This window comes from Neoarius graeffei, chromosome 7 (assembly GCF_027579695.1).
Source record: "Neoarius graeffei isolate fNeoGra1 chromosome 7, fNeoGra1.pri, whole genome shotgun sequence".
In the NCBI taxonomy this organism is placed as follows: Eukaryota; Metazoa; Chordata; class Actinopteri; order Siluriformes; family Ariidae; genus Neoarius; species Neoarius graeffei.
Genome location: NC_083575.1, coordinates 57,022,604 through 57,038,549, shown reverse-complemented (window position 1 = coordinate 57,038,549; position 15,946 = coordinate 57,022,604). Strand labels below are relative to the sequence as shown.

Below are 15,946 nucleotides of genomic sequence, written 5' to 3'. Positions count from 1 at the left end.
GGTGAACAATTTGGAGCTCGACGTGGGCAACAACACGAGTACTTTATCTCCCGGTGTGAATTCCCTCATGCGCGTGCCCCTGTCGTACAGACAGACTTGACGTTCTTGGGCCTGCCGCAAATTCTCCTGGGTTAGGTGCGTGAGTGTGTGGAGTTTGGCGCACAGGTCGATGACGTATTGAATTTCATTTTTACTTGTTGAAGGTCCCTCCTCCCAATTTTCACGCAGCACATTTAGAATGCCACGTGGCTTACACCCGTATAACAATTCGAACGGGGAGAACCCCGTGGAGGCTTGCGGGACCTCTCGCACTGCAAATAACAGGGGCTCAAGCCATTTATCCCAGTTGCATGCATCCTCGCTTACAAACTTCTGAATTATGTTTTTGAGGGTGCGATTAAACCGTTCGACTAAGCCATCCGATTGTGGGTGATAAACGCTGGTGTGGATAGGCTTAATTCCCAGTAACCCATACAGTTCACGCAGTGTACGTGACATGACGTAGTGCCTTGATCAGTCAGAATCTCTTTGGGGATTCCGATTCGGGAGATGACGCGGAAGAGTGCTTCTGCAATACTACGTGCTGAGATATTGCGAAGAGGCACTGCTTCCGGATATCACATTGCATAGTCCACCAGAACTAAAATAAAGCAATATCCTCGTGTTGACCGATCTAATGGCCCGACGAGATCCATCCTAATTCTTTTGAATGGGGTCTCGATTAATGGCAGAGGGTGCAAAGGCGCTTTTGGAATGGCCGCGGGATTTACTAACTGGCATTCGCGGCACGCCGTACACCACCTACGGACATCGCCACGAATCCCTGGCCAATAGAACCGGGCCATTATTCAGACTAGTGTCTTATCCTGCCCCAAGTGTCCGGCCATGGGATTAAAGTGAGCCGCCTGGAATATAAATTCCCAGCGGCTCTTTGGGATTAAAAGCTATGTTATCGGTTCCTTAGTCTGAGTGTCCTGCGTCACTCGGTATAACCTATCCTTAATAATGGAGAAATAGGGGAAGGACGGGGTGGCATTTGGCTGGAGCGTTTGACCATCGATTACTCTCACTTGGTCAAACGCATGCCGCAGAGTTTCATCTCACGACTGCTCCAACGGGAAATCCACGAGGGATTCCCTGAGAGAGGGAGGAGGAGCCTGCTGCTCCTCACTCTGACGCAGTGATGACATAGATGGCTCTGTGACAGCTGCTCCCGCCAATGCCACACCAGGACCTCCCCCCATTAAATTATGGTAGGCCCCACTCTTCACTAAATGTGCCATTAATTCCCTAAATCCCGGCCAATCAGTCCCCAAAATTATCGAATGGGTAAGGCGAGGATTAACCGCTGCCTTTACTCGAAATTTCTCCCCTCAAAATAGAATGTGGACCGACACTAAAGGGTAGTTGTGAACATCGCCGTGCACACAGAACACCTTCACCAATTGTGCTCTCCCCAATGCCTCGTCTTGCACCAGGCTTTGGTGGATTGAGGTCTGATTACAGCCAGAGTCCACCAAAGCCTGATATGTATCCCCTTGGATACTCACCGGTATGCGATACGCTCCGGCCTGATCGAGGGCGGTCCCTGGCGCGTTGGGGATCTGGACCACTGCGCCCACTTCCATCGCCGAGCACTGATGCTGGAGGTGCCCTGGCTCCCCGCAGGGCCAGCAGACCGGCCCAGGCTCTCCTTCTGCACCGGTGTTCCGGAGCTCACTCACCTGAGGGGGGAAGACACAGACACGGAAGTAGGAAACTGTAGGGCACCGCGGGCACAGCGGGCCGGCTGGGGTGGAGCCGGTCCCCGCTTCCGCGGTGGGGGAATGGGGCGGGGACAAGGAACAGAAGGGAAGAGAGGGGAGAAGAGGAGACACGCTGCCCTGCCGTTGGAACAACCGCCATATGGTCCTCCACCAGCTCTATGGCCTGATCCAGCGACGCCGGGCAATGGCACTGTTCCCACTCCGCTGTTCCTTCCGGAAGTTGGGTGATGAATTGTTCCAGCACCACCAGGTTGATGATTCCCTTGGTGTCAAGCTTGTTGGCCCTCAGCCACTGCCGGCAGGCGTCCCGGAGTTGCTGGCCAAACGCGAACAGCCGGCCGACCTCCTCCAGGCGCAGCGCGCAGAAGCGCTGCTGTTGCTGCTCCAGGGTGCGCCCCACACGTTGGAGGACGGCCCTGCGGAGGTCGGCGTAGACCAGCCAGCTGTCCGTGGGGAGCTGTAGCGCGGCCAGCTGCGCCTCGCCCATTAGCAGGGGGAGGAGGCGCGCTGCGCGTTGTTCCACCAGCCAACCCCATGCCTCTGCTGCCTGCTCAGAAAGAGCAAGGAAGGCTTCAGGGTCGTCATGCAGACCCATCTTCGTTAGGGTGAGGTGGTGAGGGTCCGCAGCGGTGGTGATGGTGGACCCCGCCGACGCAAGCAGGTGCCGGAACGCCTGGCGATCTTCCTGCTGCGCCAGCACCAGGGCTTCAAACCGTTGTTCCTTCTCCTTCCGGCGGGTGACCAGCGCCTGGTGCTGGCTCTGTTGGGCTGTGGCGAGGGCATGGACCAGGTCCTTGAAGGGGGAGGACTCCATGAGGTTGTTCTCTTCTGTACTCCATCCCGGGTTTCAGCACCACTGTAGAAATAGTTAAGGTGGGTGGAGCACAGAAGCACGGCAGGCCAGAACTGAGTTCTCACAAAACTCTTTTATTTTAGCTTTTCAGCTTCTCATTTTGCTCGCCCAAACACACGTACACGCACACAAGGGTCCAGGTTGGGGAAGAGCTCCCTTCCTCTGCTCTCCCTCTCCACTTATAGGGTGCGGTCACTGGTGAAGACACACAAACACAGATTAATTCCCGTCAGGTGCAGTGATTCTGCCACTTACCTTCCCTGACTCCGCCCTCCATTCACAGACCGACGCTTGACCACGCCCCTGCTGGCACAATGTGTAATCTAAGTTATATTTTTAACCTTACTTTCACGTTACAAGTTAAACAGATGTTATATTAAACTTTGTCTTGTCAACATTTTGGAAAATGTTTGTGTTCATTGAGATATTGTTTAAAATGTTACTTTTCAAAGGGGGTGTACTCATTTACGCTGAGCACTGTATATTCAGAAGATTGCTATGTGCAATGGAATTGACCCCTACAGCCTGGGAAAGAAGGATTTGTCATACGATCTCGAAAATTACCCTTCAGTCGAGTTCCCCAACATCTCGAACTATCTGGTGTTGCAGACATCCTTCTACACCGCAAAACAGATGAAAGCGTGGAAGAGTATGGGCTTACAACTTTTTTGTATGTGGCTGGGTAAAGGACCTCAGTATCAAGTTGCTGCCGAATGAATCCTGTATTGTTTTTGCCCGTGTAAGTATGGGTTTTGTTTTGGTTTTTTTTAAGCTTTTCGTTCGCATCTTTACAACGAAGCGCTGCAAGGTGAAGTGTAAACAAACAACAGTTCACTTGATTCTCACTTGTGTTGGCTCTTGTCTCTCAGGTAAATCATTCACAAAGATCGTCAGAAACCCCTTTAAAGACCTGGATCTTAGTTAAACAAGACGGAGAAGTGATCACGGCGCATTGTAACTGTATGGCTGGGTAAGAATTTTGTCGCGACCTTCATGCATATGGACTTTGTGAGGAGTAAACAAAGAAACAGCTGGGGACTTTAGTGCTTTGTGACTAAAAAAAGTACCGTAAAATAATGACACATAGCAAGAAAAGTACTTGGAAAACACTAAGGACATAGCTGAGAGGAAAATACAAACCTTTCACCAGGTGATCACTGCAAACTCGAGCATGCTTTGACTCGGCTCCCTTCGATTTCAGTGAGAGGCTCAAAAGCCACCTTTCTCGACGTCTTTTTGTGAAATCCCGTGTTCGTTCACCCTTTTTTATTAGTTCACGGGGAACCCTGAAGAAACTTTTCAGTTTTATGGTTTGATCGATTCGAACAACCTAAAACAACGCAAGCATAAGACATTTTTCATGCACGCAATGCACCTTCTTCATACAAACACTCTGGCAACTGGGCTTTGGTAGACCACCAGCTAAAGTTTTGAATAAGTAATGAGGCGGATGTGACGTCACATGAAACCCAGTAATAGTGGACTATATAGTGAGTTTGCCATTTTGTAGTGCTGTCCGAATGTATAGTGAGAATTATTACACCCTAAATAGTGCACTCAAAGTATCCCACAACGCAGCATGAAAAGTAGTGTACAATCGATGGTCACTAACCAAGCAATATATACCATCATGCATTGTGGTTGCACTGAAAGAAAAAAAAGTGTGTTGGGGTAAATGGATGGAGGAAGAAGCACATTATAAATGGACATTCAAGTACAATTAAAAATAGTAAGAGAATAGAAAATAATCTAAAATAGAATGAGAGATAAAATACAAGAATAAAAGTTACAGTGCAGAGCGAGGAATTAATCAAAAGCCTCAAATTTGATTTAATAAAAGGCAGCGGCAAAGAAGAAAGTATTCAGCCTTGATTTAAAAGAACTGAAAGATGCAGCAGACACAAAGTACTTTGTATTTATTAATGTGGGAAATATGCTCAGTATAATATGTATTTATCACAAAAATACATGCATGTATTTATTATTTTGAAAACCCAGCAGCCGACTGATCTAGCACGTTTTACTTGTGCGACACTAATGATGTAAATAACGGCACGACAGTCGTGTCCGAACATGTTGGTGTTTGTTTTTGGTTTTTTTTGCTTTTTTCCATTTTATCATTGAGTTCACTATATTTTTTTGTTTTTTTTTTCCAAATATTTTTATTGAGTTTTAACATTGGTATACTTACATTTGAACAAAGACAATATATAAGACAATACAAAAAAAAACCTTTAAAGTTTAACATAAACCAAATTCAAATGACAGAAAGAACTAAACCGAAAACAAATAATAACTAATTAAAAACCTCGTTAATACATACATTATTAAAAATAAATACAAAAATATATAATAATAATAAAATAAATTAAAATTAAAAAATAAAAAAAAAAATAAAAAAAGCTTCTCAATTGGTGTCTGTATTATTCACATCTGGTGTTCCATTGCCTCCATCTTTTTCCAGAAAGGCTAAAAATGGGTACCATATCTCCTCAAATTTACTGCCTTTACCTTTCACTATATATGTTATTTTCTCCATGACCATATTATTTGCCATTTCTTTCAACCAATCATTCACATTTGGTGCTTGAATTCTTTTCCAGAATAAAGCAATTAAACGTTTTGCTTGTAACAAACACATGTCAAGAAAAATATATTCCCTTCTTCCCAATGTCACTTCGAGAGGATATAAGTGCATGACAAACACTTTTGCTGATAATGTTAAATTTATACCTGTTATCTTATTTATCATATCTCTCAGCCCCTCCCAGAATGACATTATGTGTTCACATTCCCATATACAATGATAGAAATCACCTTTAAATTTGTTGCATTTTGTACAAGTATCAGGTATATCGTCATTGTACTTGTGTAGAATAGATGGAGTTATGTAAGTCCGCATCAACCACTTATATTGTAGTAGTTTCAATCTTACACTTATTGTTTGAGTTTGAGCTTCCTTACATGCCTCTGTCCAGTCTGCTGTGCACAAATCTTCTTTTAGGTCCTTTTTCCAGGCTTCTAATTTAGTAATTGACGATTCTTGTGACCCTGCTATCATAATTCTGTATAAATGTGAAATTAAGCCTCTCGCATAACAATCACTTAACATTTCTTTCTCTAGGTTGTTTATTGTTGGCATGTCTAAAGTATTATTTTGAGCTACAAATATAAAATTTCTTATTTGTAAGTATTTAAAGAAGTGATTTTTAGGTATATTAAATTTATTAACAATTTCTTCAAAGGACATGAGTTTGTTTGAAGAGTACAAATTATGTATGGCCCTTATCCCTTTATCAGCCCAGCTTTTAAAGCCTGCGTCCAATCTTCCTGGTTTGAAATCTGTATTGCCCCAAATGGGGCTAAAGCAAGAGAGATCATTAGAAATACCAAGATATTTCTTCACCATGTACCATACCATTGAGTTCACTATATACTGTAGTAATTCCCTATATAGTGAGTAGGGAGTAGTGAATGAGTGAGTGATTTCGGACACAGCAAAACACACCCAGACTGACTGCACAGTTTACATAGAAAGCTGACTGAGGAAGGTCAACAGATCGGTATTAAGCTAAACTGTATTAGGTATATCTGAAACTGCACCCTATTCACTATATAGTGCACTATTTTGGATTTTCTGGCATTTTGTACTTGTGTTCAAAAGCATAATGGAGAATATCTAATATACTCAAATAATTCCACAGTGCACTGTAGTACTAGTGTCCGAATGATGTACATTAGTAAGTACACAGCAACCCTCATGCAATTTACCATTTAGAGAGAATATGGACACTGGCATTCTTGGTAATTTTCTTACTCTAGTTTACCTCCTACATTAGTACTGCAGGTCTGAGCTCAGCCTTTGTCTGATTGGGAGATAGAAGCTATGGTACATAAATAGAAAAAAACCCGCTCAGAAATACATCAGTGCTAGGATTCGAACCAACATTGAAAAATCTGTTCCTTTCCTAGACAGTGCTCTAGACCACTCAGCCACAGAGGATTACATCACAAACTGAGGTTATATAACATGACGCTTACATAGTGAGTACGCAGTGGCCCCACACTGGAACTGTGGAATCACTACCTGATGTTGGCACGCCAGTTACATTCTTAAACATGCTCGAACTCAGTTAAACATACACATACAGACAGGTACCTCTGTAGGCTTCAGCCAAAGGCTGAGCCAAAAAAGGAAAACTATTTTAACATAAACATGTCAGATAGATAGATAGATAGATAGATAGATAGATAGATAGATAGATAGATAAGATTATTAAGGTAAAAAATTACATCCAAGTAGGACAATATACTAAAGTACAATTGAACTAAATACATGAAACTAAAACCAAAGATAGCACAACAAACTGTAAAACACTTATTTCCATTGTGGTCCTAAAGTTAAGGCCCTGGTCACATGATAGCTCGTGATGGGTTTGTGAATACTTGGCAATGAAAATTGGTAGCATCACCACCAATCGTGCGATGCACAAGAAATGTTCTCTGAGCTTTAAGAGTTTGGGGGGGGGTTGGTGTGTCTCCGCCTCCTGAGTGGCCAGAAACGTTGCAAAAAAATATCAGTGCACGCATGAAATTTGGTGGCGATGTTTTCGTTGGCAAACCAAGCAGCGAATACTTGCAGATGGGTTTGCGAATATTTCCCAAAGCGCAAGGAAGCATTGCTACCAAATGCCTCATTTTCATCCCATCGCAAAGCATCGCAAGCTGTAGTGTGACCACAGCCTAACATGAAAAGCAAGGCTAGATAAGTTCCAAGCTGTAAATTTCAGCTTATTACTGTACCCCTGCTAGCATTTCACACTGCTTGGAATGTATACGTATCCTTCATATTTTAACATTTTACTATATCCTACTTATTTCCTGGTACCATCTTTGTTTATTCTTTTCTTTTTTCACTGTTATCCGAGCTGAATCTGTCCCCACCATGGTCATTTGCAACAAGAAACACTACCATCAAATTTTAATAATCTGATTCACTCTACAAGAGTTTGATTGGTTGCAATTCCAAAGGCTGTATTGAAAGTAATACTATTTTATTAATTTGTAGTCATAGTATTTGTAGTAATAGTATTGCTACAAATATATGCTTAGTTGTGGTGTTTACGGTTTATAAGTGCATTTCAAAGAAACATTTATTTGTCACATGCACACTTCAAGCACAGTGAAATTCATCCTCTGCATTTAACCCATCTGAAGCAGTGAACACATGCGCACACACCCAGATCAGTGGGCAGCCACACCAGAGCACCCAGGGAGCAGTCAGGGGTCAGGTACCTCGCTCAAGGGCACTTCAGCCCAAAGCCGCCCCACGTTAGCCTAACTGCATGTCTTTGGACTGTGGGGAAAACTGGAGCACCCGGAGGAAACCCACACAGACACGGGGAGAACATGCAAACTCCACACAAAAAGGCCCCCACCAGCCACTGGACTCGAACCCAAAACCTTCTTACTGTGAGGCGACAGTGCTAACCACTACACCACCGTGCTGTCCACGTGGCACGCCCATGTGGTCCTGTGTGTTTTTATGCAGGAGACGGTGAGGGGACGCTACCAATTGCAGTCTTGTTAGCTTAATCAGAAATAAGGATTTCTCCTGACCCTTTTAATTAACACTGACATTGAAATAGTCACAGTGTAAATAGCATATACTGCTCTCATACTGCAAGTGTGTAGTAGTGTCTAGAAGTGTGTAAGGCATTGAGATAAAAAGTCACATCACACAGCCTATACTGCAGCAACATTAGCCTGCTCGATGAGTCATCTGTAAAATGATTGTTTATCACATCTGTGTGTAAACCATATTAGAGAGGCTACTATGTATGTAGTTTCTTTGAGTCAGATCATTGTGGCATCATGGCTGCCTCTTACGAATGTAGTACAATGCCACTCTCTGTGTTTATATCTGTTTAGTGCTCCAATATTCATATCTGTGTCTGAATTTGCATTTAAACAAAGTAGGCATGGCCTAAACTAAAGAGCATGGAGATCCTTCTTGTGCAGTTATTTATTTTTGTTCATACCTGCTTGTGACATCTAACAAACTTAGCTGATTCTGTTTCTGACCTACACAAACTAGTAGCCAAATTAAAAATGAATGAATAAGGGCTGTAAATGCATCGTTCATGTTAACAAATGCAGTCTTTCTTGTCCCATAAGTTTCATATATAAGCACTCACCTGTATAAAAGAAAAATATGTCATTGGCATTCTTTGTTGTTGCTGCATCCTAAGGTACACCTCTAGTCTATGGAGCCCCCTAAGGGTCATGGTGGGGATTTTTTTTTTTAGCTACTTTTAGAAGAAGCCAATATTTGGTCACATGCACACTCAAGCACAGTGAAATTCCTCCTCTGCATTTAACCCATCTGAAGTAGTGAATACACAAAAGTGAGCAACGAGCACACACACATACCCAGAGCAGTGGGCAGCTATGCTACAGTGCCCGGGAAGCAGTAGGGGGTTAGGTGCCTTGCTCAAGGGCACTTCCAGGGGCGTAGCCAGGATTTTTTACATGGGGTGGCCAAAGAGGGGCCAAGGATATACAAGGGGTGGCCATGCTGTGACTAAATAAACGGGGGGGTCTGGGGGTCCTCCCCTGGGAAATTTTGAATTAGCTAGATTTGATTTGTATTCTGATGTATCTGGTGGCATATCTGGTGCCTAACTCATGAACAAAACCCATGTGAGCCAAGAGGTCAGAAATTAATGTATTAATTTATTTATGTAACATAAAGCATCTGCAAAACAAAGAAACCATCCAACTTGTTTACTCTAGTTAAGCATCAGGATTTTAACGATAACTACTAAAATGCAAAAGTAAAAACTAAAAGATCACCTGTCCCAGGCACCTGGGAAGTAGTAAGGATATTAGTCAGGCTTGAATAAAGAGTGCTTTGCTCAGGAAAAGGAAAATACTTGTATACTTAACTCATACGTATAACATATGTAAACACAACATGTTGTGATATTGTCTATTGTAAATACTGTACAAACAATGTGTTGAATTACAAAATGCGTTTGTGAGTGAGTGAGTGAAAGTGTTGCACTGATGTAACATGACATAGATGAGGTGTAGTGCATGAGTGGTGTGTGTGTGGGGGGGGGGAGTATGTGCACTGCATGTAGATATAGATGAGCTGTAGTATACGAATTGTGTGTGTGTGTGAAGATATGTTACATGTAAATACAAAAATGAAGTGCATAAGTTGTGTGTGTGTGTGTGTGTGTGTGTGTGTGTGTGTGTGTGTGTGTGTGTGAGAAAGAGAGTGTATGTTCAGAGTGTTCAGAGTGCATGAGTGTTGTGTGTGTTATACGTGAATATAGAAATGTAGTGCATGGGTGGTGTGTGGGTGAGTGTGTGTTGAGCGTGCACGAGTGTTGTGTATACCAGTGAGTGTGTTACATGTAAATATACGTAGAAATGTAGTGCATCATGCATGAGTGGTGTGTGTGTAAGAGAGGGTGTGTGTTGAGAGTGCATGAGTTGTATCTTATAGTGAGTGAGAGAAAGACGGTGTGTGTTAAGAGAGTGAAGTATGTGTTCATATATGAGAGAGAGAGAGAGTGTTAAGACAGTGCATGAGTGTTACATTTAAATATAAAAATTTAGTGCATGAGTTGTGTGTCTGTGTTGAGTGTATGAATGTTACATGTAAATATAGAAATGTAGTGCACAAATTGTGTGCGTGTGTGTGAGAGTGAGATAGACAGTGTGTTAAGAGAGTGCATAAGTGTTGTGTATGAGTGAGTGTGTTACATGTAAATATAGAAATGTGGTGCATGAGAGGGATGTGTGTGAGAGAGGGGGGGGTAGGGGGAGAGTGTGTGTTGAGAGAATGCATGAGTGTTGTGTATGTATGAGTGTGACAATTATTAATCAATGTGTACTCCCACCAGTAACACACAACATCTCTATATTTTCATGTAACAGACAAACATTAACTTTAAAAGTTGTATTCTACGGTTAGAGTGAGCAAAGTGATTTACAGACAGCTAACTTGCTGACGTAATTTTCTCTTTTGAGTCGTAGAATCGAAAACCACCGACGTTTTGCTTTCTATCTATCTAGTATCTATCTGTGTGCACACAGCACAAATCCCACTGTAGCCGGATATCTATAAAGACGCATATTTATCTGTACAGTTGCATTTACATGTAAACAAAGTTTTCAGTCACTGAAAATGGATACTTTCGAAAACCCCGGGCAGAGTGGAGATTTCTGGAAACTCGGGAGATTTCTGGAAACTCTGAATTGTCTGAGGACAGGATTGTACAGTAACTGTATGTCTACAAAGTGAGAAAACTTTAAGAAAGTATAAGAGATGAATAACTTACATCCCAAATTAATCGCACGTTCACGTAGTTCGTAGGTTGTTGTGTTGTCAGACTAGAGCATGACTATCTGATACCACCTGCTGCTTGAACGCGCGAAATGTTTATGTGCTACGGTAATATGCATCCCCGCAGAAACCAAATAGGCGGAACAAAAATCCAGCGGGCGGAACTAACATTTCGTGGGACATATTGGTTTTATAAATTTTATTGTCCGGCCCTGGGGTGGCCAGGGCAGGGCCAAAGCGTGCCCTGGGGTGATCACACACACCCTGGCCACCCCTTAGCTCCGCCCCTGGGCACTTCACCCATGATACAGAGGGAGGGGGAAGTGCTGTTCATTCACCCAACCCTCCTCACATTTTTCCTGCCAGTCCCGGGAATCAAATTGGCAAGCTTTGGGCCCAAGGCTCCTTCTCTAACCTTCAGGCCATGGCTGCCCCCATGGGGGTATTTTGTGTTCCCTCACAATACTTTTGCATTTGTTCCCAATGCTTTTGTGTTCCTTCTCAATACTTTTGCATTAACGCTACTCCATATAATGGCATATTAGAGCCATTGTAGGTTAAAAAATGGAACTGAGGCAGTGAGTAATATTCTGAGAAAAAAAAACCTCAGAATTTACAAGATTAAAGTCATATATTTAGGAGAAAAAACTCTGATATTCTCCAAAATTATAAAGTTGTGAGAAAAAAACTCAGAAATTCCAAGATTAGAAAGTCGAAAATTCCAAGATTAAGAAGTCTTAAATTTATGAGAAAAAAAAACTCTCATGCATCCCAGCTTCCTGGCTGCAGTGCATTCTGAGAAACGTAGGCGCAAATCTTTTAATATTTTATTCTTTTATATTGCACAATCAAGGAGGAAAGACCGCATTTCCTATAACTCTCAGCTCAACCTTTTCAAAGTAACAGGAATTTGGGGAGATGAGAAGAATCCACACACTAAAAGCAACGGGAACCTGCCCTTGTACAATAATTGTACATTTATAAACAGTTAAGACAAAAAGACACTGATAAACAAACCTGTGTGGTTTGTACATTCATCTATTGCATTTAGGAAGTGCAATGAGCAATCACATGTTTCCCAACTTCCTCGCTGCAGTGCGTTCTGGGAAATGCAGTTGAAAATCTCTTAGCCCTTTATGGTTTTATATTGTGCGATCGAGGAGGAAAGACTGCATTCATTCCCTATAACTCTTGCCAAAGCTGTGGCATTTATGGTGTGATGACATTGATCCAACCTTGCAAAAAACACTATTTTTCCCAATTTTTTTTTTTCTTTTAAAATTGTGGCTTTTTAATTTTGGAGTTTCTGGTTTGATTTTTTTTTTTTTGCAAATTTGACTTTATAATCACAGAGAATATCCAAGTTGTATCTTGTAAATTTCTTGGAATATTAGCTCATCTCCTTTTTTAAAATTTACAATGTCTCTAATACACCATTTTAAATCCAACCTTTATTGTGAGAGAATGAAAAAGTAGCTCAAACCATGATCCTAAGGATGCTCGATATTAATCTCAATGAGAGGTCATGTACATCTTTCTGCCAATCTTTCTTCTCAAAAAAAAAAACCTGGAAAAAAATGAATAGTGTGCACATAGTGTATTCATATTTGGGTTCCATTCCTACTCTCTATCCAGTGTCCTACATAGGATATGCAGTGTGATAAGTTTTCGTATTCTGTGACACTCCACATATTCTGCCGTGGTATTCATGACCAGATGTATATATTTTCTCTCCCTTACTTGAAAACAACAGGATGTTGCCTGATCTTTTAACAATTTAAAGTGCCGAGGCCTGCTTTCTCATGTCCTTACTCATCCTGGCCACATTCCTTCTCATTCACACTCATGCACACTCATTAAGATAAACACACACACACACAAAGAACTGACCTCACAGAGATTGAACTGTCTAACAAAGGTGTATGAAGTGCTGAGCAAGTGTGCATCATGTGTGCTGTTAAAAGCCTTCCACTGCAATGCAACCTGTGGTCGCCATGGCAACGCTGACAGCGGCACAAAGTACCTGGGTTGCCGTGGCACACCACTTCCGCCACTTAAACATTGACTTTGCTGCTTTATATAGCAAGCGCACTACTTACGTCAGCATTACACACTTTTACAGCTGCTCCTTCCCTTCACTTATCGGATCCCAACCGGAACTGTGGCTTTATGTGGTCGTTATTCTCTCCCTATCAATCGACAGACTGTCTCTCTGCACTTTCAGGCAAGATCCTTTAAAGAAGCCAAAGCAATCACAGAATCTAGTTTAATATGGTCTGGACCGGATCGTGGTGGTTAAAAGCAAACTCCACCCTAAACACATTAAATATCTTTTACTATTTAAATAATTGGGATGTGCTGAGTGATTCGGGTGTTAGTTTGTTGCCTGGTGCTTTATTTTTGTTCTCGTGAGAATGCTGCAGTTGTCTGCCACACTTGCGTCACAGAGGGACAGTTACAATTGTGTTTAATAAGAGAAAAAAATTTACCTATCTCATGTCTCGTATCTCAGATTTCACAGGGTCAAGTTTTGCTGTTAGCTCTTAAAAACAAAAGAGCAAGGGCTTCTTTTCTGATGCATCATTTTCCTGGAACGTTCTGTCATTAATGAGAAATACATGCTTGTACACACATGCACACAGATGAGGATGTGAGAGGGGGAAAAGACGAAAGGACTAAAGCGCTGCTGCACTGGTCTCTTTAGGTAAAGCCGAAGCCAGGTCGAAATACTATTTGGTGCCACAATCAGCACCTAGTTGAATAGCATTGTGGGAAATTTTGGAAATTGTTGAAAATAAAAAAGACTGGCATGTCAATGAAGGCAGATTAAACTTTAAAACATCACCTCAGTTTCATTGCAAAATAAATCTTCACATTAATTATGAAGATTTGCAAGTCACTCAGGGTAGATTTATCCTTTAAAGGTAGGCAGGAAGGACTGTATGTTCAAACATGATTTTGATGTGATATTTAACTATGTACACCCACACACGCACTCAGTTACTCACTCAAGCAAATTGATCTCATACAGAGATCTTCTTTTGGCTGCTCCCGTTAGGGGTCACCACAGCAGATCTCTTCCACATATTTGATTTGGTACAGGTTTTACACCGGATGCAGTTCCTGACGCAACCCTCCCCAGTCTATCCAGGCTTGGGACCGGCACCAAGTACGCACTGGCTTGTGCAACCCCAGTGGCTGGGTATTTTATCTAATCTGCATGTCTTGGGACTGTGGGAGGAAACCCACACAGACATGGGGAGAACATGCAAACAGTACACAGAAAGGCCCCTGTCGACCGTGGGGTTCAAACCCTGAACCTTTTTGCTGTGAGGCGACAGTGCAAACCACTACACCACTGTGCCGCTGCTCATACAGACAGATATATGAGTAAAAATTAAGAATCATAATGCATGAAAAAAGGACTTGTCAAAATGAATATAGTTTGAAAAGTAAACATGCAACAGCAAATTAATATATGTAGAAATATCATAAGATAGGATTTTTCAAATTAATATGTAGAAATATCATATAAGATCAAAACCTTTTTCATCTGCTATATGAGCTCATAAAGAAAGATGAAATGAGTCATTATGTTACTTTTGCTCTCAGTTCTCTGGAGCTCATTGATGCTCGCTCCATTCTCACTCTCTCTTCCTTCATCGTCTTTCCTCGGTGTGCAGGCCGTGCGTCTCTCCTACTGGACTCTAATGAGGGACTCCATGTACTACACTGTCTCAGTGGCCACTCTGATCGTGGTGAGTAGAGGCTCCAAGTGGTTGCTCGTGCTCCTCTGAAGCCTGTGACTCTTCTCACACAGCAAGAGAAGAGAAGCAAGCAGCTTTCCCTGGGGGTCCATAACCTCCACTACACGCCTCTTATTTACACACACAGCATGGTAGCTGGAGTCAAGCAAAGCAAACACTTTCACGTATCTTGTTATATACACATCCCAGTGTTGATCTGAAGTACTGAGTTCATTATACTTATTTCACACTTGCATTGTGTTGTATAAGCAGTTAATTAGCACTGCAAATGAGTTGAACACAAGTACAATTACGTTTCGTTAAACTACATAATTGTGGTAACTGCGTGACCGTACTGTTTGTACTGGCCAAGTGTGCATCTGTGCATGTTTCAACCAGAATTTCTTCTGTCATCTCTCTTTATAAAAGAGAATGAAAGTTCTAGTGGGCATTTATAGTTATAGTTATTTATCTTCAAAAATGTTTGAGAATGTTGTGTATTACTGCCCCCTGGTGATAAATTTAGGTCAATGTACAGGGTGGTCCAAAAAATTTAATATCATTTCACAACCTAATAACTTTGCCAATTATCATACAATTGACCTCAAATTTTAACAGCATGTGTGGAAACAGGTCAAAATTTTATGTTTAATGTTTTTTGTTTTTATCTTTTTAGGTATAGAAATACCATTCACTGGAAAAGAAAAGGCGTTTTTTTTGTTAGAGTGCCGTGTCTCAGACAGCGCGCGTATTGAAAATTTGTGAAATCGTTCATGGAATTCACATACGTTTGAATTTCTCATTCAGATTTTGAGGAATAAATCGTATATTGCTCAACATTAAGCCTGTTCAGTTTCATTTGCCTAGACTATTTACAACCCCAATACCAAAAAAGTTGGGATGCTGTGTAAACTGTAAATAAAAACAGATTGTGATCATCTGCAAATCTCAGAAACCCTATATTTCATTGACAATAGTACAAAGACAACATATCAAATGTTGAAACTGAGATACTTTATTGTTCTTTGAAAATATATGCTTATTTTGAATTTGATGTCAGTAACACATTTCAAAAAAGTTGGGACAGGGGCATGTTTACCACTGTGTTGCATCACCTCTACTATTAACAACACTCTGTAAACGTCTGTGAACTGAGGAGACCAATTGCTATAGTTTGGAAAGAGAAATGTCCCATTCTTGCCTGATATGCAATTTCAGTTGC

General features: G+C 41.8%; 1 protein-coding gene across 2 annotated transcripts in view; it reads left to right on the top strand.

Moving 5' to 3' along the window:
• slc24a3 (solute carrier family 24 member 3) overlaps window positions 1-15,946 on the top strand; it is a 214,649-nt gene that overhangs the window by 178,037 nt on the left and 20,666 nt on the right. For both annotated transcript variants that reach the window (XM_060926057.1, XM_060926059.1), the window contains exon 7: window positions 14,662-14,736. In XM_060926057.1, coding sequence (XP_060782040.1) covers window positions 14,662-14,736 — 75 coding nt within the window. The remainder of the gene's footprint in view (window positions 1-14,661; window positions 14,737-15,946) is intronic.